This window comes from Aphis gossypii, chromosome X (assembly GCF_020184175.1).
Source record: "Aphis gossypii isolate Hap1 chromosome X, ASM2018417v2, whole genome shotgun sequence".
NCBI lineage: Eukaryota > Metazoa > Arthropoda > Insecta > Hemiptera > Aphididae > Aphis > Aphis gossypii.
This window is the reverse complement of record NC_065533.1, coordinates 63,155,505-63,182,825: the sequence shown is the minus strand read 5'-3', so window position 1 is coordinate 63,182,825 and position 27,321 is coordinate 63,155,505. Positions and strand designations below refer to the sequence as shown.

General features: G+C 25.8%; 1 protein-coding gene across 4 annotated transcripts in view; it reads right to left on the bottom strand.

Annotated features, from left to right (window-relative positions):
• LOC114124749 (neural-cadherin) overlaps positions 1–27,321 on the bottom strand; it is a 137,655-nt gene that overhangs the window by 54,976 nt on the left and 55,358 nt on the right. For 3 of the 4 annotated variants that reach the window (XM_027988105.2, XM_027988103.2, XM_027988104.2), the window contains exon 3: positions 4,694–4,702. The exons of the other annotated variant lie outside the window; for it this stretch is intronic. In XM_027988105.2, the coding sequence (XP_027843906.2) occupies positions 4,694–4,702 (9 nt within the window). The remainder of the gene's footprint in view (positions 1–4,693; positions 4,703–27,321) is intronic. 4 annotated transcript variants of the gene reach the window in all.

Genomic DNA, 27,321 nt, shown 5'->3' with positions numbered 1-27,321 from the left:
ATCAAAAGACGGTGACCAAATAATAATTTACTGGTATTATATTGCTTACCAAATATTGAATAACGTTGTGTCGTGTATATATACATACAATTCGAGACGAAATCTCGTTTTACATCGAACAGTCTACGAAAAACGTATTAAAAATATGTACGCACGAAACGTAACTATATACGCGTTTAGCCAATAAAACGCTGTAGAACCGTAAACGTATTTAATATCATATGTTTTCGTTAGCTTATTAAAAATACAAAATATTTTACGACTTCGAAAAAAAATATAGAAATAAAATATTATTTAGAGTCTCGGTTTTGGCCCTGAGCGGTAAAAAAATATGATTATATATATTGCGAGTTGTTTTGAAAAAACCCTTATAAACGCGCATAAATATAATAATTCACATTGATTATTATTATTGTTTATTTATACGATGGAAGTAATTTTGAAGAAAAATAAAGATACATACATAGGTAGGTACATGTATTATAAATACATTACTCATTACAATGAACTTTCGAAAAGTGTACTTCAGATTTCTATATAATATGTACATAGACGATTTTGTAATAAATATTAGAAGAATATAAATCGTGATATTTTATAAATTATAAAAATTAAAAACTATCTTTGTATTTTAGTTACTTACTTTATTAATTATAATTTTGTTTCAATATTTATTAAAAATTAATTTAAAACAATTTAAATACTACTCATGTAAAATTAAATGGAAACTAACGTCTTAAACATAATAATAAAAAAGAATATTAATAAAAAACTAATATAATTTTATTTTATTGAAGATCACTGATTCTAGGTATTTTTTTAATTTTATTTTTATTTAAACGAATATGTTATAAAATTATACTTAAGTCATATATAGATAAAAATTGTTAACACTGATGTAGGATCCGCATTGATATCAAATATATTTTCACTGAATTTCGTATAATACGAACAGGTTAGATAAACCTAGAGCAGAGAAAATTCTATGCTTCCTAAATCACTCACATCACTTAACCATGTCTCAAACTCTATATCCGTATAAATTAAATTTATCTTTCCCAACAATATTATAACTCTCCCCATACTCAAAAAGATTTTAATATATTATCATTTGTGCGGCAATTTACTTTTATACTTCTACGTTGTCTAGGTATAATATATAATTTAATATTTTAAATATCACTAATATAAATTATTACGTTTTTTCCAAAGTTTATTTAAAATCAAAATGAAAAAAATAATTCATTGGTTTTTTAAAGCAATGGTGTAGTGGTAAACATAATAGCTAAGGTTCCCTAGTGACCTGTCATAAGGATTTTACTATGCAACACAAATATATACTTAAAAATAATAAAAGGCGTATTCGACCGCACTGCTGGCGTAGAACACAACAGCAGTACTACAATTTTTTTATCACGATTTTTGCATTAATTAATGCAAACAATAAAAACAAAATAAAATCATATTGAAGTACCATGTGGAATAGTTTTTGTACCTAATAAATTTAAGAGTAAATTTGTAATTTGATTTATACTGTTATTTAATAATATATTAATTATATTTGAACGCATTGATATTAATATTGTTATTTTTATACCTAAAAAGTCTATATTATTCAAATCCATGTCACATAACAAATTCTAGGTAGACTAAAATAAATTTACAATATTTCATATAAACATATTATCTAGGAATCTACCCATTAAAAATAATCATTAACTTTAAAATACAATTTTATAGTCCATGCATAATTAAAATGACACGTAGATATTTTCTGATACTTACGTGTGTGTATATACTATATATATATATATATATATAATAAATATATACTATATACCCATTTTGAGGAATAAATCTTATTTTTATTTTAATCAACTTTCCACAAGACTTCCGTTGAACATCAGAAAAGCAAAAACTGAGATTTATAAATTAAAAGAGTGCAACAAATACCTACAGACTTACTAATACTTTAAACAACATTAAAAAATAAAAACGTAAAATAAAACTAACGTTTACGGAGAATCTTAAAAATAATAATAATAATAATAATAATAATTAAATTATAAAGTTGTTTGCGTTGGTTTAGTTTAATTTTGTTGATTAAAATATGTTTACATAAAAAACCCAAATATGGTAGAAAGGCGAATTTCAGTTGACATATAAATAAGAACTAAGCAGAAGCCAAAACCATTGATGCATTAAGCAACAATTCTGAAAGGAATTATAAAAAAGTATAAATAAATAAAATATAAAATAAAAAAATGTTTATATAATTTCTTAAAGTAAATCTTGTATAGACACTAGAAATATAAAATGGCTTGAAAAGTTGAGTTAATTCTAAAAATAAAATGTTATTAATACAAAATAACCATGGAAACATGTCAAACTCTTGTATCTAACTAATTAGATTCTAAAAAAAAAAACTGAAAGTTCTAATTTTATAAGTATAGTCACTATATTAAGTGGTGCTTCTATTGAAACTATTGGAGGCATGAGTTTTTTTCTCGAAGAGTCTTCGATGTGACACAAACTATACACAACAAGTAATAAACACTACAAACAAATTAATCAAACAAGTTAAGTATTATAACGTTTTTTTTTTTTTTTTTTGAAGAACCTACTCAAAAAAGTAATTTTCATATTAGATGTAAACATAATTAATTGAGAAATAAAAAATAATTATTATTTTCTATGACCGTGCATGATATAAGTACGTATTATAAAAATAAAGTAGTGTACCTCCGTCCTCCATATCAACCGGAGTAAACAGTTGTTTTAAAATGTTTATAAACGCTTTGATATACTTACACAAAAGGTTTTTTTAAGGATAAATACCATTTTTTTTTTCAAAAAGAAGTTTATGAAAATAGTCGTTTACGTGATTGAATGTATTAAATTATATTTGTTCTGCAATTTTTTATTGCTATGTAAGTTTTTTTTTTTTTTCAAAACTCAGATATTTATGTATTTATCAACTTTTTAATCGACTGAATTAATTATAAGTGATAATTTTATAGTTAGTACAATTAATGAAAATTGCTGTTGAAATATATAAAGACATCATAATTTGATAGATACAGATATTAAAAGCCTTGAAAGAATATCCATAAAAAATAATCATTTATACTTAAATTTAGCGCATATGTCATATTAATAATTATACTGAAAATTATTTTATGTACTTAGCTTTGATCCAAAAAAAAACAAAAAATATATTACTATGGATTGTTTAAAACCATAGTTATTAAATGTTGGTTCAATAATTAGGAATACAATTTAAAAGTCATTACTTGATTTATATAATTTTGATGATTACGAACACCTTTAATAATATTATATGTGGTAAAAATATAAACTATTTTATTGTAAAATTTACAAACATTTTTGGGGACAAAACAAAGTGATTAAAAACTGTAATATTTCTTGTTTTGTAAAAGTTATGTGATGCAAATCAACCTTAACATTTGCATACAACTATATTTTTAAACGCTATTTTCAACTCAAGTAAAGCTTTTAACTATTATTCTATTTGTGGAGGTTTGTATAGTATGTTATACTGTATTAGATTAAATATTTGTTTTAGAACTTGAGCTGGTTATTTAAGGGTACTACTTTTCAATTATAAAAGTTAATAAAGCTTGTTCCTGAAATTCGACGAGTAAAAATAATTTAGAAAATTTAAACTTAATATAAATTTCAGCAAAAATATATCCAATAACATTTTATGAATAAATTATGTAACAAATTAAATGTAAAAGGAGCATAACTATGAAGTGTCAGATATTTTTAAAGTAAATTTTAAGAAATAAACATTATATTACATTGTAATGATGTATTTAACTAAGAAACTTTTAAGTTTTATAATTTTAAATTAATTTGCGACATAACTTTGTACCTACTGGATATTTTACCTACTTAATTGTTTAAGATTAAAACATGTGCAATTGAATATTTGTTGAAATATAAAATAAAGTACCACAGAATCAACCGAAAAAGAAAAAAAAAGGTCATTGCTTATCATTTATATTTATATTTCTCGGGCTAATAAAGTAAAAAAAAAAAAATCTAAGCTATTATTTTAATACTGAAGGAAATAATTTATGTATAAATAAGTTATATTTATACATTCTTATATTTTAATTACTAATAAATTACAAAAATCAGAAATGTTCCGACAATTGAAATTGAAAGTGTGGTACAGGTTACATAATATTGTATACTGAAATGTATACAAAAATTATTATTTAAATGTCGCACAAATAACATGTTTTTTATTTCGATGCATATAACACACACACACTTAAGTATACTTAATTGATGGTGTAAATTACAAGTATTAGATTTAGTGTAACATACGATTTTTCGATGATATTATTTAAATTATAATTAAGTTAAAGTGTAAAATAGTATGTGATATGTGACATATTATCCTGTACACTTTTATCGTAAATACTCATATTCAACAAATTAGGGCGAATAAAAAAAAAATAAACTTATACTAGTTATTACTTCGCTCTATTATTTAAGGATTCTAAGTATCTAGTGTGTATCTAATAAATATTATAATAGAATAGAATAGAATATACGATACACTACTCGTGCTTTTGCATGACAATTCACTACGACTACACACAATATATTATTATTAAAATAACTACATAGTGTAAAAAATAGATTTACTGATACTCACATTTCACTCCTGAAATTAGCATGAAAAAAGAAAAAAAAAGAAAAAACGGATTAGCATTATAATAATATAGTTATATTAGTAATAATAATAATAATATATGTAAACGCGCACAATGTATGGTTTAATTGTTTATGGTTATGACTTATATGATATATGACACATATACTCAATTATATTATATTATATGCGTATAGAGCGCGCGGTATATTCTGGCGTCATCTAAGAATGGTTTTATGTGCTTCCAGCCAGTTAGAAATTTGTTATCTAACGACCTATAGCGTGTGTATAAAGTTAGGACGTAGATAGGTACTACATGGAAAATGTATATTGTACACCGTATGCCTACATATACAAGGCGATTCACCAAACATGATCCCCCACATTATTTCCTTTAATACTGAATTCATTCAAATTATTGTGATTTTTTTAAATATACTCGGAGACCATATTTTTTAATTTTTTGTAATTACTTGTAGTATTTACACAGTATTTTGTGACTATACAAACTCCTGTTTTTCAAACGATAACCGCTTTTTTTATTTTGAATAATTTTATAATTATTTGAAAATGTTGATATCCCTATTTAAATTTTAAATATTTAAACGAATATAAATGTTGATCATTAAAATATTTATGCAGAAAATGGTTTAACAAAATCATCAAATAGATCTATTGGTTCTAGTTTTTTATGTTATTGGATTAATATTATAATAAATAAAAATTTTAAATCATCGTATTTTCCAAATCCAATATTATGAAGAACCTATATAATATTATCCTTATAGCAGTACAGTACATCAAATTAAGTAACTCAAATACTATAATCGTTCAAATTTGTATTTTGATACATGAACATTTTTAGAAAACTTTTAGCTAAATTGTTTACAGTAAAAAGAAGGGAGTGGGCTCTTGTTTAAAATACAGGCTAAAGTTTGTGTTTCCACAGAACACTCTTTTGTATAGTATTACGAAAAATCTTAAGATTTTTTTCGAGAAAACTCCGAAAATCAGATTTTAAATAAATACCCTTTTTAAAAAAAGGGTGAGATAATATGATGAATCTACTGTATATTAATATCCCAATATGCTATAGCCTATAACAATACTACAATAATATGTTCACGCCTGAATATAATGTATATAGATGCTCAAGGCAAAGTAAACATATGCTCACTGTATACCTGTATAGTGTACCTATACCAAGGTAGGTATATATTAGCATTGTATTTAAATAGCTAGATATACGCATACAGTAACGTCAGAACCATCGTTTGATCTGTTTTAAAAGAAAATCATGCATACTTAATTAAAAAGTATATTTTCTAAGAGTATTTATAACATACATATGAGCACTGGTATTGTTTGACAAAAAGGGTTAAATTATATTTTATTTTTAGATGGCAGGAGAAGAGTGATTGAAAATGTTTGCCTAGAACAATATTGTTTTCTAAATACACTTATGGCTATTGACTATTAACTCGTTCTGCGACCAGTTACCTAAAATGCTATACGAGTACTTTCGTAATATTATTAAATGATACATATTATTTACACGGTAAACGATAATAATTTAATATTGTTGAGCGCATGCCAAATTCGCCGTGTATTTATATTGTATAGGTGTATATTTGAATTTTGAACCCTTTACCACAGCAGACTCGCAAAATGTCGTATAGATAGGCAGAAAGAAATCAATAACAAATAATATATATGTCTACATGAAACCGGCACAATACCTTACCTATAGGTATATGAGCTTTATAAAGCGTCATAATAACGGCTTTCGTTGGGCACGCACATTTATGTATATATTATATAGAATATTTATATTGGCGAAGAACATAATAAAGACAAACGAATTTTCATATATTCTTATACTTGTATAAAGTAATACATGCGTTCTTATTGTACACACCATTGGCGACTTTCGAATTATATACGAGTTTTAAGTATACAATACCCACACATATTATATGCATTATGTATATGTAATAGAGTTTTATATATTTTTTGATCTGTGTTCTTTCGGCATTATTATTAATATTAGTAATAGTATTATTAAATCATCTCGACGAGACGACAAACATTCGAATAATGCAACATAACAAGACAGTTGGAACTGTACTGCAGTATACAATATTACATACACATTGTCATACTAAATATTATTATATAAATATATGATGTATGCTTTTATTAATTCATATTATATTATATGCATAGGATGACATCCGCTATCAAATACATTTATATTATACCTACCTATATAAGTATCCTCAATATCCTACGTATATAACGAGCTTTAAGCTATCCTTGTCATATGTTTACATTGTAACCTGTCCCGAGATTAAATTTTATATACGAAATAGTAATAATAATAATAATATTTCGTGTGTTTGCTTATTGCGATACACACTCACGTATAAAATATAATAGAACATGCGAGTGGACTGTTCGGAATAATAATATTAACAAAATGACAATAACCGATCGATTCTATACAGCATATTGCGTTCGATCACAATCTAATATTAAGTTGAATTATACGTGTATACATATAGTAATTCACCAAACATGCTCGTCTCAATATTTTTATAACGAGTGATCCATTCAACTTAAAACACTCTTTATTTAAAAAAAATATTAGTAATTTTTTTTTTATACCATTATTTGAAGTCATCGAAAAACAAAATATTTCTAAAAACATATTTAAATATTTTTTAAATTGTTTATGTAAAAATCAAATTTTGAAAAGTTATAAGTATTTAGATGAGTTGAGTGGTGTAATTACTAGTAACAAAGGTACCATTAAAAATGTTGGTCCACTACTCAACTTATCATAACAATAAATAGGTATTTACTTATAATTTATAATCTATACTTGTCCAAATTTTGATTTTATAAATCGAAATAATCTGAATAATATTCTACTGCTTAGAATATAAAATTAAAAATGTATGTTGACATTTAACTTAAAAAATATAAGTGCTTTTTTTTAAATAATGGGAGTCTTGTATTAAATAGATTATCACTTAGTATTATCTTATAAAAATTCCGATTTTAAATGTTTTTTTCTATACCTAGCGATAAAAACTTCTTTTTCAAACAAAAAACCATACTATTTTATAATCAACTATAAAGCCGATTATTTTCTTTTTATACGCCGATGTACATAAATTGAACAAGTAGTTTCTGAATTATTAAACTTAATGTACTAAATAGTCTGTAATAAAGTCGTTAATAATAATTGTTTACATAAAACACATTTAGTTCATAGTAAACAGACATTTTTTTTTACAAATCATAAAATATTATTATAGTTAAATTATTTACTATAATTTTCAAAGTGTTATGGCATCCATATCTTACAATTTATTGTGGAAGAACTATATTATATTCTTAGTGCACATAGTAAAATTCTTAACTTAATAACTACTGAAAACATCAAAATGTCGAACTAATAATATTGGCGGTTTTTATTAAAAAAAAAAATAATAATAATAAGTTTGTATAACCAAAAAATGGTTTAAATGATCTAAGTATTAATCTTAAAATATAGGTTCTTAAGTATATTTAATAATTCGAAGATCTGGATTCGAATAAATTCTTTTTTTAGGGATAAAAGTGGGATGAGCGTTCTTGGTTAATACTACACAAAGTAAAAGGAATAAAGTTTGGCCGCTTATACACGAAGCACAAACGCGTATATATAATAGTATAATATTCTCATGCATAGGTATACACGCTTGTTCACGGCGAGAGTTTCCGTGAAGTTTCTAACGCCATTTTCAAACAAATGAATCAGAATGGGTTTGCCCATAGATGAACACCTATATATATATGTATATATACATACGTCATACATATATCTATGTGTGTGTGTGTGTGTGTTGCAAGAGTTGGACACGAGCAGCGTCCATAAGTCGGAAAGTCGGGAACTGAAAAGTTTACAGATTAAATGGAATTCTTCGGTATGCGCGAATAGAGTACGATGATATTTATTATACATAACAATAATATGCGTGTGTTTGCGTAGTTATACTCGTATAAGTTGCATCGAAGTAACGTGGAGTGGAAAAACATTGCATTGATGTTGAGGGAGGGGTAACATTCCAAGCGAGTTAATAAGATACAAATGGAATTCTGTTTTCCCGGTTTGACTTACAGTGTATATTAAATAACGAGAAAAATTCACTTTAAAAGTTATCGGCATGGAACGTGCCCGAAAATAAAATGAAACAAACTGAGAGCGCGTATACGAAGAAAATTATTAGTGAAATGTGTACTTTGTTAGTAGTAGTAGTAGTAGTAGTAGTAGTAGTAATAGTAGTAGTAGGTATAGTAGTTGTAGTCCAATATAATATATAGGTATGCACACCAAGTTACAAGTCACCTTCATACATAAACAAACATATTAAATAGAGCTTAAAGTTTTTTTAAATTTATTTTACCTTTTTATTCGCTTTGCATCGTGTCGTATAAAGGCTGCCACCAATTACTTATTATATAATATAACATATGCGTTATTATTATTTATTAAAATAATAATAATACGCACGTTGAAAAACTTTAAATGAGTTGTTACAATAATATGCGTAGCGTAGGTATATAGGTAAGTAGAGGTATCTATAATGTTACAACAGAGTGAAACGCTCACATAGGCATGTAGCATAAAAATTGTTATTGTCAAAAACAGAAAAGTATTTATGGTGCTGGATTTGCTAAAAGTGTTGGAAAGGCGACAACCTTTAGCGGAAATTCTATACATATAAAAAAAAGTATGTTAAAGTATAAAGTAAAAAGTAAAAAGTATGTTTATGATTTTACCTATTTCATAAAAATATTTTTTTTTTTTTATAATAATACGTTTTTAAAAAACTTTTTTTGTTACCGGACCGACGAACCGTGTAGCAGCAAACGAAAAACATCACGTGTCCTGCAGCAGAGTACTGCGATCCCATTTTTGACAATACAATTTAAAAATTTAGTAGACGAAGTATGTGGAGTCAAAAAAAGCATTGAGGGTAATAGTCTTAAATATACGACTTTAGTCAGAAATTTTTGAAAATCGTTTTTTGAATCGGGAAAGAAAACTTTCATCGGGAATAGCACATCCGCTAAAATATAATATGCATCATTATACCAGTCATCTCTGTATCCAATTTGGGTCTGAAAATAATTTAGGTTCTAAATTGTAAACAAATTAAATCCAAGTGAATAAAATATTTTGTCCAGATTTAATTTAGACACGTAGAATTATATATGAATTAAAATTAGGTCTGTAAAAAATATTCATTTTATTGTAATATAATATGATATGAGAGTATGTACTTGGTTCCGTAGTTTCCTAAATTCAGAATTTAGTGGTGATTATGAAAAAAAAATTAGTTAGGTTATAACTAAACATATTTTCTTGGCCATTCTTATCAATAAACGAAGTTGAACATTTTTTTTGCAAACAATTTTACAAGTATCCAACCAAACAACGAACAATTATAAAAGTTCTTAAATTATATATTAAACGATTATATTCACCACAAAAAAAAGTTCTCTCTTCAAAACTATGGTCTGAATAGTTTAAACCTTCAATATAAGATCTGCAAATTCTTGTGAATCCTTTTTTCATTCATACTTCAAATTTTACAGTTAGTCCTTAAAAAGTAAAATGTTTTTCTGGGCCCAACAAGTATATTATTTAATTGGCCAACTTACTACTTAATCTAACATTTTAATTTAAGATCTAACAAAAATTGTGCCACGTCCATCAGATATATATATATTATATATATATGCAATTTAGACTTAAATTTGAAGCTATGGTTGGCACTAGGAAGTGGTGTTGGCGATAAGGCGTATTTATGGGATGTATGACCCATCGGTCAGCTATTGCACTGTTTCTGATAGTATCTAATAGGTACATAGGTACAATATATAAGATACTACGTTTATAATAGTATACGCATTTGCATTACAATAATAATATAAGTCTTGCGGTCTGTAAACCTATAATTATTATAATGTCAGCGCATGACCACGGATAAGCATTCATAATTATCAATTGAGTACAAAAAAAAAAAAAAAAAAACGATGTATAGGTAGTGCGTGTTAGTAATAATTGTAGATACATTTCTATTTATCATAATATGAAGCTAAATTATTTTATTCAATTAAATAATTTCCAGATTCTGAGATATTTTAAAATTAATGAATTTTATATTTGGAGCATTAGAAACTGTCTTCAATAAAACATGGATAAACGCAAATTATTTCATTCACTCGTTATAAAAATCCAACTACATTTGATTTTAAACGTAATTATAATTAATCAAATAAATCAAATAAAACATCAGTAATTATAAATTTATATTTATTTTTATTTTGAATCCAATCTATCATTTAAATTTCATCATAAAACCATTTTTAATAAATTTTATAAAATTTTAGGTTTTAGTAATAGCAAGTAAACTCATAATTTTAAACATATCTCAATCTTAAAACTTTATATTGTTCACTAGTACAATCTACTATAATTTGATTTCAAAACTTATCTCGCATTTAAAATATCTTGAGTTGGTGCAATATTTACTATAATGTATTCTAATTTTTTATCTCCATAATATAGTAGTTGATATTTTAGCTTTATACGTCAACGCGATGGTGTATGAAAAACGTTCGGTGAAACGTCCGCTTAATGATTATTCAAATAAAAAATAATTATGTGACTTGAGCTTAAAAAAGGAGACGTATTAAAAAAAAAAAAAAGGTAGAAAAATAATTCGATGGCGGTACACGTATATTAATTATACTATACATCGCCGAAGAATTATTTTTTCCAAACCGTTTGACGCGCTTTAAATAATATCACGGGAGGAGCGTGGGTTGAAAATATTTTCAATTTCCAGAGATAGCGACGTATCGCGTACAATATAATTACATTATTTGATGAGAGATTATAAAGAGATTATAAATTCACATTTACAAACGATTTTTTTGTTTTAAAAAAAAGTTTAACCCCTCAAAAGTGGTTTACTGCAATCTAGTCCGTAGCATGCCTATATAATATGTAAACGGTACCTCAATGGATTCACCGTGTTTGACATGCGGTTATTCTGTTTCAATAAACATTGTACGTAAATTATACCTTAACGAGCTATATCTAACCCACCTACATTATTGCATTGCAATGTTTTTACGTGTACCTATGGAAACAAAACGTCAAAGCCACACATCATGGCGCCAACATTATAACTGAAAACTATGTGAATATGTGAGAATAAAATAAAAGCGATTATTTAGATATTTTCTCGTATATAATATTATAGATTATTGGTTAGGTTATAGACTATAGTATTATGCTACAAGGTTTAATTTTATCGGTTATTACTGATAAATAATGCTCCTTCTGTTTTTCAAACGACAACTTTTTATACTGTTTATACATTATTTAGTGATTAATTTTTCTGAATATTTTGAAATATAAAAATCAAGATTCAAACAAGTAGTTTTTGAGTTATTTAACTTTATTTATGAGTAAATAGGATAATTGATCTAAAATCTAAATAATACATTTAGAAGATATGGGGGTATAAAAATGTGAAAATTTAAAAATCTTAGTAATATATACAATACAATTTATTAATAATCGACCAATATTAATAGTTTTTAATAATAATAAATATATGATAAAATATACAATGTTTAATATCATTTTCATATATAATAAAAACAAGCTAACCTTATTGGAGGGACATCAAGTATATTTCTAACTGTATTTTGTTTTATTTGTGAAGTATAATTATTCAATGAATAATATAATACATATATATATTATAATTAAAATAAATAAAACATATATTTTAGATTTTAAATTCTGAGAAGAGACGTTTTTTTGTGTTTGTACAACAAGCAGACAATAATATGCTTCAGTTTTCACTTTGAAGGTAGTTTTGGATAAAAGAAAAAATAGATCTAGTTTATACTTTAAAGAAGTCATAATTAAAAATTGCCATTACTCTTTTTTATAATCGGGAAAAGCAAAAAAACAAAAAATTAAGGAAAAACTGAAAATTTTACTCAAATCTAATTTTCTGATTTGGTGTAACTTGATAATGAATAACTACATACAATTTTAATTAAATGTTTAAAGTATCATTTTATATTGACGATATAATTTCAAGATATTTTAAATCGTTTTTTATTTTATTATCTAAATAAACAAAAAAATTGTTGATTTGAATGTTACTTTAGTAACGGATGAAAAATAATAGTTATTGATAATTATTAGAAATTAACATTTAATTGAATATATTTTTATATAAATTTGATAAGTCAAAAATATAAATGAGATTTGTGTAATTGTATCACACACAACTAAACTATTTTTGGACACCTCATCTTCTGTCAACAAACATTAAATAATGGAAATTATTTGAAATGCAACCAAAAAATCAAACATTGGAAGATCAATCAGACCTAACATGCGCAACAATTATCAATCATTAGATCTGATGAAATATCTAAAGAGAAAAGCGCAAGCCCGTTAACTAACCGGATCCGAGCTTCTACTTCAAAAGCTGCTGAAACATCCGAAGAGTGAGATACATGACGAGAAACTGAATGTTTTTAGTAGAGTTAATCAAGAACGAGAATCGATCTCAAGGAAGCGGCGTTCAGTTTCTATATAGTGACTACGATTACGATACTGCGATGTTGTCATTGGCCCAATGACTGGTTAAAATCCTTTATATTGTTTATCCACTTATGTTATGCATTAGACAACCATATTTAATCAGTATTTGATAGATTTTTTACGGACAACAAAGTGCACGAAGACAGTTAGTTTTAATTAAAATATTTAAAAAGTTTGGTTTCTATTTAAAAAAAAAAATGTCTAGGTAAGTTAAATTATTTTGAATTTAATTTTTTTTATTAATAATGTCTTTATATATTTTTTATATTTACTAAATAGTATAAAAAAAAATAGATAAATAATGGGTACAAAAAATATATTTTTGAAAAGATACTTTTGTAATTTGTCAACTTTTGTGTTATTAATTTAATTAATTAACCTGTTTGTATCCTATTTTCAATAATCAAAGCTTTTAAATTCGGAGAAGTAAAAAAATAACAATTTTTTTTTAATATTTATTTTGAAAGTCCAATAATAAGTATTACATATAAAAGTACATATCTTACAGGAGTTTCTTCACGAGCTTATGTTATAAATATTCAAAACAAAACTATATATTATGTAATGTAATAAAATTCTCAACGTTTGCTAATAAAATGGCGATAATTTAAAATAAAAACACCATCGTATAATTTATCTACTCACACATACTGTTATACTTTAATACTATATGATAATGAAATAATAATAAAGTTGCAATAGCTATAAGCTATAAGATAAAAAGAGTTTAATAATTTGCGTACGACAAACTAAAAATGGTCAATTTAAACAATTTGTTTTATCCTTACTTTTCTATATTTGGTGGATAGTTGTTCACCAACATTATTGACCATACATCAGTGATAAAAATGTATGAAAAAACTGTGTAAACAAAATTAAATATTTTTTTAATCTTAACATACTCAATAAATAAAATATCTTCCTTTAACAATGAGTGTAATGAGTTTTTAATCTCCAAATAAGGACGGTAGGTCGGTATCGGTAAACAGACATAAGCTATTTTACGGTAAGCAAATATTATACGTCCATTTCAAATGTGACAACTATATTATATATATATATATATATATATTATTACGGACGGTATTATAGTATCATGTTCTCCAATGGTGTGTATTTCGTCTTATTATAAAGTTATACGAACACAACTACAATGGAAAAAAAACCCATATACGATATTGAATTCGCAAGTTCACGACGGTGTTATATTTTGTAGAATTAGATTTACATGGCTTCACAATATAATATCTCGAACACCACGCGTCATATTTTCAAACTGTTGAATGTTTTAGTTCAAAGACTTCCGCAGAAAAACATGTGCATATCCAGAAATCTTTTACAAATTGTCAGCATTATATTAATAATTTTGCGGTTTGCTAAACGTCCGATTCTTAAAAAGGCGAGCATAACTAAAAATTTAAAGCTTTGTTAAACATTTATTTTTTTTTACTTTTTAATTTACCTAATTAGTCAAATTTCTAATTACATAATTAAATTAAGTATACATTACGATTTTCAATAAATTACTAACTTAGCTTTTTCCAGTTAATTTGAAATATATAATACAATATAATATAGTATATTATATAACTAATAAATATATTTTTTTACGTATAATAATAACAGTTTCTTGTTAAGAAAAATTAATTTTACACAATAAAATTACACTATGACTGATCCATTATGTTATTAAAAAAAAATAATCAAGTTCTTTTTAACTGAGATATTTTCTTCCGTGTTAATTTAAAATGTTTAAAGTATATTTGGTACAGTATAATATATTGTTTAGTTACTATTACATAACTGTTATTATTATTAAACCTAAATTATAACTTAAATTTATCCACTTTGATAAATTTAAACTCAAGTATTTTTTTTTGTAATACCTACCCACCTTTGGATTTTTTTGTAGAAATGATTTACTGCTATACGAACTTGATGTCTAAGACGGTTCTTGTTTTAAAAAAACTAAGACAATTATGTTTAATTTTAGACTCCGATACTGACATCGAGAAATTGTTTAACGATTTTACGAAAAATGTTGACAGTTTATACAGTTTAAATCAACAATAATGAACGTTTAAAGTTCCAAAAAAACGGAACGTTGTACAAAGCTAGTGCAAATAATTTTTTAATCAAGATTTAATATTTGAACAGCAAAAAGTCGCTCATCCTATAGCTTTAAATCTTTTAATAAATAATAAATTGAGCAGTTAAATATTTCATACTGTACATTTTGTGTCAGAATTCAAAATAAAAATTTAAGACTGCCATTTTAGATTTTCAAAGAAAACAAATAAATAATTTACAGCAACTCGTAACTCAAGGAAATACTGTACATAATATTGAGAATCGATTTTTTCACAAATTGCTATACTTTTTGGAATCACATTACCCAATAATTAAGATAAATCGTTTTTGTAATAGTTAATTAATTGATATAAGTTTTTAAAACGTCGGATTCGAAACAAAAATCCAATTAAAATACCTTTTTAAACATTTTATTTCTTTGACATTATGTCAAACTCTAAGAATGTATAACGGCTGAATCAATGTCGATTCTGCTGTATTAGAAATTACATTTTGCAATCAAATAAAATAATATTAAACGCTTAAGGAAAAAAACATAATTGACGGGTCTTATTAACGATGCGAGCATGTATAAATGTATTAAAATACGTACTTGTACATTCAATATATCTGTTGACTACATCAATTATTATCCGTACCTAATACTTATATAACAACAATTACCCGAAGCGATTTGTCGATATAACCACCACTGATATATTACGAGATATATGGGTTCTTTATAATATAAGTTGCTATGTGTAGCCGAGTACCATACGGCTAGTTTAAAAATTAATCAAGTAAATTAAAACGTCGAACGAAGTTTTTTTTTAGAAAAAAAAGAAAAGATTTATTTGTTGTATGTGATCGTTAAATAAAAGGACGTCCGAGCAGACGAGACGTGTCACACGCCGACATTTTCAACAAGGTGCATAATATAAATAATAATAATAATAATAATATAATATAATATAATTATTATAATAGATTTGATGAGCTATTAAAAAAAAAACGAAAAAATAAAAATGTAATTAAAAATAAAATGCATGTACGTATAACACACAACACATTGCCGTACATAAGTTGCTGGCAACTATAATATTATTCTATATAGTGTGGCGCCTGTTCAAGATTATTATTACTATTTTTGGTTTATTATTTTAGGAAGTAAAAAGTGTACGCTACTGATTTTATTCAATATTGAGTATTTGAATGGGCTAATGCATACTATGCACACCTAGATACTTGAAAAATGTTTAAAAGCCTGTCTTAAAATATTATTACTTTTTATGATTGTCATTTAGTGGCTATAATTTGTGTATATGTAACCTATTATAGCGCACTTAAACATGGATATATTATGACGACGTGCATTACGATGGCTGTGAATTTAAATAATTTAACACGAAATTATGTATAAACAGTCTCGTATTATTATACATTATAAACTTCATTAAGTTTGTTTTACGGCAATTTATTACTACCTGTGGGAAACATAATTAAATACGCTTTTACGAACAATAATATATATAAACAATTTTTATTATTATTATCATTATTACACCGAGGTTTATTTCGAATGCATACAAAATGAATGATGTTATTGTATTAAAAATTATAAGGTATCCTTTTGTTAGAATTTATATAAAAGCTAGGTACCGCTATTTATGAGTTCTTATGCCATTTTGTTCACGTGAACAGTGTGCACTAACGAACAACTTACTGTTGGGCATTAAGAGTTGAGACAAACGTTTCATTGTACTATACGGTACCGATGTTTGTGAACAGTTTTACAGTTTACCAATCGACATTTAATGACTTAAAGTTTATATTATACTGTAAATAATTATTATTATAATACCCTGTTACTACCTACATTATTGCCGAACAACTTTATAATACTCGAACCGCTCTCGTTGCAAACGAAGCTTAGAAATTCACTGTTATTTAGTTTTCCTTTTTGTTTCAATAAAATATTTATTATAAATTTCAAAAAACAATGTATGAGTAAGATATTAATTTACCTGCCGATAACAATAATTACATGAATAATATTTTCATTGAAAAGATGAATTCTTTGAAATAAAAATATAAAATAATAACCTTTGTAGAGCTCAAGATCAAAAACTTGAAATAAATTCGTAAAATGAGATTTAATATAAGCTAAATAAAACATTTTAGTCTTTTCAATACAACGGCATGTAGATAGTAATGGAATGTTTATAAGTACAAAGTCAGTTAATCAATAGCATAATGTATTGTGTTACGTATGTAACTAGTTGAAATAAAAATATTAATGTAATTGCATTGAAATATTGTACAGCTAAAATGTATATTATATTGTAACACAGATAGGAAAAATTGAATTATAAACGCTATTTTAATTATCTTTTTTAATATTATTATTTACTGGATGTACTCTTACACCTATTTGTAAAAATGACACAAAAAATATAAAATAGTTTATAATAATATAATCATTATCAATGAAAAACAAATCCAATTATGCTTATCCTAACAATATTAACTTCATTATTTCGAAATTTAATTTTTATAATTATACTTTATTTGAACGCTTAATTTAAACATTAAATATATAATTTCATTGAAATATTGATTAAAAAAAAAAAAAAGTTTCTCTGTATTTGAGAGTTTTATATAAACATCTCTTATTGATAATTTAAAAGTTATAAAAATCATTTGTGTATAATATATGGTAGAAAAAACGTCGTATTACTTACATTTAAACTACACCATTATACAACCGAACATTTTTCGTCATTCTTAAAAAACCTTAATGGTTTCGTTTTATTCAACACACATTGTTTAGTTTTTTTTTCGATTTAATACATATTAGGAAGAATGCAATACATAATATTCCAGCATAATATAAAGAAGTCTTCGCGTACGCTGTCGTAACTCGTAACCAAACTATTCGATCGTTTCATATATCAATAGTAAAACGATGATACGTAAACAAAATAACGTCAAAGACGTGTGAGCGTTTAGTATATATTATATTATAATATTAATGTGTTATTTTGTCGAACCTCAAAGATGATGAATATCTGATCGTTTTTTATTTGCGAAACGTATATGCACCTCGTAGATCGGAAGAATAAATAAGTTTGGAAAAAGTATTAAGACGAAAAAAAAAAATTACTATTTTTTCCTCTGTAGCTTTTGTGATGCGGTCATTTGTAATCGTAATTGACGAGTTGTATCTTTATGATAAAATAAGGGCTTAATTTTAATTGTTAACAAACACGTAATTATTATTTGTTTTTAATTTTAATTTTTATTAGTTATAGATAGGGAACGAATTTATATGAAAATGCATATTTTTATTAGAACAAGATATTTAAACTTTAGTAAGAAATGTTCATCATTTAAATAATTTTAATTAAAATGATGCCAATTTTTTAACATACCTATCTTTACATATTTTACATATTATATTAATATTACATATATTTCCCTAATTTTTAAATATTTTTAAACATATTTTATCGTTTATATGCTTTCAAGTCATTTTTCAGTGTACTAAAACAGCCATTTATCGGTGTATTTTCATGATTCATATTTTTAGTCTTTATCTTGTGTATGCTTTTCAGCGCTCTTTCCATGCTATAGAATGTGTAATAAGCCCTAATTTATATTTAATATAGTATCGCATAGTTGTTTTAAAATCATTTTGAGACCTAATAGAAAGACGAAATTTAATAGTTTAACAGAAATTTTAATTATTCAATGCAACACATCATTTTGACATTCTTATAATTACCTACATTTAATGTATTTTTTTCATAAATACAATGTACTTATACAGAAATAACAATTTTTTTCCTTAATTATTTTGATGTTTTTAGCACATATTTTATAAAATATACTTCCATATTTATGTACATATTTTTGTATTTTTATTACATATAAATCTGTTTCCTAGTTATAAATATAACAAAAATATATATTTTATTCGTGAACAAAATATATGCATAATTTGATAATGAAAAATGGTTTGATTTGAATTTATTTGTACATAGCTTGTGTAATCTTACCTTTTTTCGTCAGGACACAACTCGTATACTCACAAAAATTTACCGGCCACAACAACTTAACCAAAAGAGGCATATGCCACATATAACTCGTGTATAACCTGAAAAACCGGGGGACTTCTGTGTTTAAGACACTAGGAACTGCTCATTTGCAAAGCTGGCCAAGTTAACTATTTTTTTTAACTCGTTAAGTTGAGTTAATATAAAAAAAGTAAGTTAAGTTTAAAGTTAAAAGTTACTTCTATTTTATTTTAACTTGCAAAAGTTACAAGTTAATTATAAAATAAAAGTAACTTAACTTAGTTAAAAATAAGTTACTTTTTTTTTAGTATAAAATAAATAATTATACCTGCCTACCTTTTTTTAAGCTAACAAATAACATATTAATGAAAAGGTTACCCCTATAACATTTCCGTTTATAATTAACTATATAGTTATATCATTTTTTCTGTGAATATGCAATATTATGTCATATGATAATTATTTTTATAAATTATTGTCTAATAATTATTAATTAATATAATTAAAATTTCAGATTTTTTTTTTATAAAATTAATTTGTACAAAATTGAATTTATTTTAAATCTGTGGTTTAGGAAAAAAATTAACTTACCGTACCAATAAAATTAATTAACTCGTTAGTTACTGAATAACTTGGGAAAAAATGTAACTCGTTAAGTTAGAAGTTACTTCCAAAAAAAAAAGTAACTCGTTAATTAACTTAGTTAAAAGTAACTTAACTTTTTAACTGAACTTTAACTTATTAACTCGTTAATGCCCAGCCTTGCTCATTTGCGGCCTTTGTAATGTAGATCGGCCAGTCATGCAATAACGCTCTCCGACGTGCATTATTCTTTCGTCGTTTTGAAACTAGGAAAACATCCCTTAAGCCCGATTAGAGATTTATATATATATAGTATATATAGTATATATACATATATAGTTATTGGACATTTTTAGAATTATTCGGGGTAAAAGAGATATATTATAATTTGTAAATTATTCGGACAGGGCTGACATCGGCGGCGGTTGACCCCGCCTTAAATTTTAGTGCTTTACGCCTAGTTACCTATTTTTGGGTTACACGGCGCAGTGGCTACACATAACACACGTATGATTTTATGCACATAATGCATTAATGCCTATTTAATATCGAACGGTATAATATAATATAATATGAACTTCCAATCGACCAGATGTACTGTCCAGTTTTGTCCTATCAATTATATAATTATTAGCGTTATTATATCACCATAATATAAACTATTATTATTATTATATCATACTTATATGATAACTGAATAACTGAGTAACTACCTCTGTAACTAGCGAGTCTATGAAATTATTTAATCATGTATCATTTTATATGACGTATAGCCATATAGGTAGATGCATAAGAAATTTCGCTGGTATAATGACCATTATAATACGCATTGACGTTCTACCACAGATGCTGGATAACATTTATCGTTTGGATAGTATCGTTCGAGCCGCAATCGTGATAGCCGAAAAGAGAAATACCGAAAGGAATCCATCGTAACAAACATAATATAATAATAATGATAATAATCATGTAAGTATTCCCGTTGGCGCTTATATGCTCCTTCCCGCAGCTATACCGTTACAACGTATAGTCGCCAGTTATAGTTAGGTATGTATATTAACACACTTGTATATTTGGATGTATATACTATATAGGTACACACATTTATAAGACTAAAATATCATATTCATTTATTGCGTACGCCTTGGCGAATATATCATAATTTTAAACTTTTGTGAGATGACAATATATGTTTTAATAATAAAATAGAGTTATGAATTTAGTGATGTTTTGTGGTGTTTAAAGTTAGTGGTTTAAATCAATTAAAAAAAAATAATAATAATAATAATAATAATTTTGTCAAATACCAAATTTTTAATGACATTTTACTTTAAACTTAAAAGTTTATTGAAATTTATTAATATTAAGTGTAATTTAATATGTTGCAAATTGTATCTATTATTATCAACAAGCAAAAGTGTAACTAATACAATTTAGTATCTAAGCGTTAACCATTTACTGTTAGTATATTTATGTGACAAAGTACACCTGCGCGTTATTTAAAATTTAACTTTTGTATTATTATACTATATATTTTATTAATATGATAACGACTAATAGGTACAAAAATGAAAAGATTTACTGATCAATCCGACTCCAACACAGGCGCATTTGACGGATACGAGGTGTAATTTATGAGAGTTTTAGTCTTTCTCTCCCTATCCTTCACAACACAATATATTATTTAAAAGATCCAATTTTCTAATCCATTAGATATTAAATTTAGGTATATAATTTTTTTTTAATATTTATGTATATAGTCATACTTTAGTAGTTTAGTCTTTAACAGTAAGTGGATGTACCAACACTATGTTATGTAATATTTATTATGATCAATTAAATTTTTATAGCTATAAATATTCAATTTATATGACTTGCAGGCGTATATATTGTATTTAGCACTTCCGCCCCGTTAGTTAATTTCTAAATCCACCCCGGCCACTGCAGGAGTAATAAATCATAGATATATGAAATATATATATCAGTTACTTACGCGCGTGACAATGTGACGTGTCGTGAATAATAATCGTCTGGAAAATTAACTATTTCATATAAAATCATAACAGTATATAACTACGGATGTTAAATGTAATGTCAATGATGAACGCAATAATTAATGCTTATTTGAACTTCGATCAAAATCACCTCTACTAACGGTGCCGCATGCTTGATGATGCCCATGATAATGATAATAATTCTAGGGTTGTTTAGGTGGGTATATAATATATATACTTGTATTATACTCATCATTAAATAACACGGTAGTAAGCTACATTAATATTATTGTATTGTTAATATTTACGCAGTGTACTACACACCGTGGTACATAAAAATAGTATGAGTTGTAGTTGTATAGACTATATTATAGCTATGGCCCATACAGAGATTCTTTATGACCTGAAACTTCATTATTATTTTTTTTATCTAAACAGTAATGTTTTAGGTTATTTCAATTCACATATTCGATTGCGTATATCAAGCTGCAGAACGCAGGTTACTATATACGTATAGATACATTTAATTAATACTTTTAATACTAATTTATAAGTAGGAAGTGAAAATTGAATACAGCGTCAGATGAATATTCTAAAAAATTTACTGAAAACATAAGCATATAACAAGTTAAAAATAGATCATCCCGAAAATTATTTATGTTATTTTCATTAATAAAATTATGACATGCTAAATATATTTTGTTTGCATGGGCTTCATTAGAATAGAATATCATGTACAATCCGTAACTAAAATTTAAAAATATTAACATTGAAATTGATTGAAACATTAGTTATATATTACAAAATGTAATAAGTAATAACTAATATTAAGTACGTTTAGAACATAATATTATATAAATAAAATACCAAAATTAAAATGTTTAATAAAACATTGAAATCTTTATGATATGTAGGAAGAGTTTGTAATGAATTAAATTCTAATCGACTCATACAACATTTTTATTATGTGCCTTCTGAGATATATTTTGGAGTATTGAGCCGTTGTGTAGAATCCAGCTACTTCTTGCAGCATGAATGAAGTAGACCGCGTTTGATGAACTTTGCAGCGCTTGTATTAAAAGTTAATTACCTAACAGAAGATTATTTACCAATTATGTACCGGCTTGGCTTGAATACTTTAGTTAGCGGGAGGTTTAAAGGTAATTTAACTTTTCTTAAGCGTTTTATTAATGGTATTATATAATAGACTACCGAATTACTAATACAGATTAAATTTAGAGTTTACAGATCACTCCGGAGTTGTTTGGTTGTAACACTAGATTTTTTTAGTTTTTATTATTTTATTATATTCTTTAAATATTATAAAATGATATTTTAAATAAATAAATTTGGCTTTTTTCAATCCTTATTTTTAATTAATTTTTGAACTTTTAAATACCATTATATATTTTGAGCAGAAACCAGACAACTCCAAAAAGTTCTTAACTTTAAATTATTATTGAGGCTAAAGGAACTTTTATTAAGGTTAATATTATGTGTCATATGATGCAACAACTAATTTATAAATAAATAGTATTAACAAAATAATTCTATAAAATAAATTTTTCATTAAAACAGTTTTTACTCTCTCCTAAAATTCATGAAAATGGAGTTATCTGGTTGAACCCCTCATATGGTCAAATAATATATTTGATCTTAAAATAAATAGACAGTAATAATTAAATCGATATTTCAAAAATTAACTTTCATATCAATGTTTATTACTTATTAAAAATAATTTAATTTTAAAACATATGACTACAATAATATTAATATTGTATAATTTACATGTTTAAATGTTACATTAAATACATGTATAATATTATATATTTTATAATATTTTTAACTTTTACTTAAGTAATATTTTAAAATTACACTGGTTTTAAGTTAAAAGTTACAAAATATGTAACTTGATTACGGTACTTGGTTTTACTTTGATACATGTAACTGATTACGGCACAACCATAATTATAAATCACACGCTCTGTGTAAGCGTATGTATTTGTGCAATGTACATCGTATGCGATTCGTTAACGCGATCCATCGGTGTGTTTTAAACAGAACCGAGCAGATGGACCATCTGGGATGGCTTAAGGGAAGTTTAAAACCTAAAACTAATCATTAAAATATTTCCTGCATTCGTATTTAATAGCGTTTAAAACGTTTTGTGATGGGCAATTTGTAAAACACTGTATAATATAATGTATATATAATACTGTATAAATACCATTGTAACGATATATTTAGACTTATCACCAAACGATCGTTTTCATGGTGACGTCGTTTTTAGTATATGGGACGTAGACTACAGACATTTTGGTATAATAATATTAAATATATGTGCGTGTACCTACTATTGCTACCCTACGGAATAAATAAGTTCTCTATTTGGGGCTTTGCTTAGCAGCCGACTGTCAGCATGACTCGGAAGTCGCTAGATATAGACGTCACATTAAAATCGGACATTACATAGGCTCCTCCGAACAGACGACGGTCGGTCTATTTATAGACATATGCATAGGTACATATATTATGAACAGAGTGTTTCACCAAGCACGCTGAACCCCACTCCCGCCTTTTTATTTAACAATACCTACATTTTTTGAAATTCTTAAGAATCTTAAGTGGTGATAAAAAATTTTGTTTTAAAAATTAGATCCATCCTTTTTTTATTGTAAATTATTTAAAGGTTTTGAACATTTTTATATCTATAATTTAAAATTTAAACGAATAGTTCTTCAGTTATTTAAACTTTATACTAAAAATTGAAAGTCCTTAAAAATGGATTTAAAAAAATATAGAAGGATAAAATAATGTATTGACTCAACATCAATATTCATTACATAACTACATAATAAGTCATTTTAATCATTTTTATTCGATTTTATTTTATTATGTAACATTTATTTATTACTGCGTAAATTGTAAAATTAAACAGCAGGAATTTATTAAACTATGAAAATAAATTTACCTGATGTACAAAAATGTTTTTTTTTTAAGTAGAATACTTATTATAACTGTGAATTTTAATATAATACAATATATTATACTACGTACTATTGAGTGATGGTTTTTATCCCCCAAAAACCCAAGTCACTAGAGTCTTAAGACTCTTATAAGACGATCCTCATAGCAGGGGTTATATTGCGGAATGATAATAGATAGCATAAAGTACTGTAACCGCGATGATAATTTTATATAATTAAACGAAATATATTAGTTATACACATCCCAAAGATGCCTTGAATGCGTAAAACGCCGTAAAATTTGTATTCGTTTCTAGTGTTTCTACTCACTGACACAAAATAAAAAACATTTTACGGAACACCCGGAAACACTATACATTATTTCTTATACGTGAACGCCTTATAAAAAAATACCTTATAATATTCTGAGTATCTGGGGTGACATTGTAAAAAAAAACATGAAACACAACTTCTTGTAGTTGGAAACTCGATTAAAGAGAATCCAATAATTCTCGGTATAGCTACCCATATTTCTATACAAAAAGATTCCCGGATAGACGTATTTCGTTTTAAAATATTCAAAATCCCGGGATACGTTGGAGTAATAGCATAATGTGTTGTACATGTGTAAAACTTTTACACAGAATATAAAAGTCAGATGGACTAAAAATGTGTAGGTGTTACATACTTTCCGAAAAAAATATTGATTGGAAATTCCATTTCTATGGTATGTAAAATACGTCTCAAAGACTATAGGACGCAAGTAATACCATGGCATTAAAATAAAATGTTATTATATTATTGTAGTGACAGCTAATACATCATCGGTAAGACAAAATAAATCCATTTCTACTGAAACTACGAACTTAAGGAGGGCTATAAAAAGAAAATTACTAATTTGTACTAATTTTAAACTATTGTTATAAAACTAATTTATTATTTTTATATTTTTTTAGATACTTTAATATGTACAGAAATACTATAGATTTTGTGAAATTGATATGGTGAACAGTGTTATGTAGAGTTTTGAGAACTGTGGCGTCTCTAGTTCATGTGAAGGAGGGCGATTCAAGACAGGGAAACGAAGAGATGTAAAATTCAACGAATGTTTCCTAACGACACTCGTAGCGTCAAAATATATTCGATTCGACGAATATACGGTCTTATAAAATATATATAATAAATAGGTACAACTTTTATAATAATAAAATATTATTAAACACCCAAGTTTAGATGTTGACTAACCCTCCACATAGTATTTACTGTGCAGTGCACAGTAAATTAAATTAATTTTTGAGCGACTGTCATATATTTTTTTAAATGATTTGTCCACAATGACACGACATGCACCTAAGGTTTAATAAATATTTTGATTGTGGTGAATGGTGTATAGGTAACAAAATACTTATACTCATTATACGAAAAACGGACATGCGGAAATCCTGTTGGCTGTTTCACTATTATGATCAATTTAATATAATATTTACTAAATAATTATAGGTAGGTATATAATACGTATACCCATCTAATGAAGATTATTTTAAATATATTATTTCATTATTATTTTTTCTTACCGATGATGTACTTATATGGGTATATGGCTATATATTGTAAATTTCGACTAAATTCATAAACCTTGTTATTTAAATAGTTCTGAGTAGTATATTTTCTTTGCGTGTCTGTGCATGGAGAGGAAGGGCAGAGTAATATCATAAAATATCAGTGGCATTTGCTAAACAAGTGGGTCCAAGTCTATTTTAAATTATAGTATATAATATTTATATGGCTAACATACTATTTTCAAGACTTTTTAAAAAAAATAAGTCATACCCAGTTTTACTAAAATATATACGAATTATTGTTGAAATTTTAAAAATAAGCAATTTTGATACGTTGATAATACAAAGTAGTATTCAATTGTATAATTGATCATCATTTATTTTTTATCGAGACTTTTATTAAAAAAATGTTAATGCATACTTTTATTCTGAAACATTTGAAGTGCAAACGCCATATAAATGTTTTTATCGAGAGTTTTTAAATTTATTTCAACGAAGATATTTTGTTTCTTTAACACCACTGACATAGACATAAACTGGGGGGGGGGGCGAGAGAGGCCAACTGCCCCCCTTGATATTTTGCAAAATGTATTTATTGGGTTTATTTAGTCTCTAAGTATCTTTAAGTATACGGTATATCGACATAAAATAAAGTTTGCCCCCCCCCCATACAAATTTTTCAAGTTACGCCC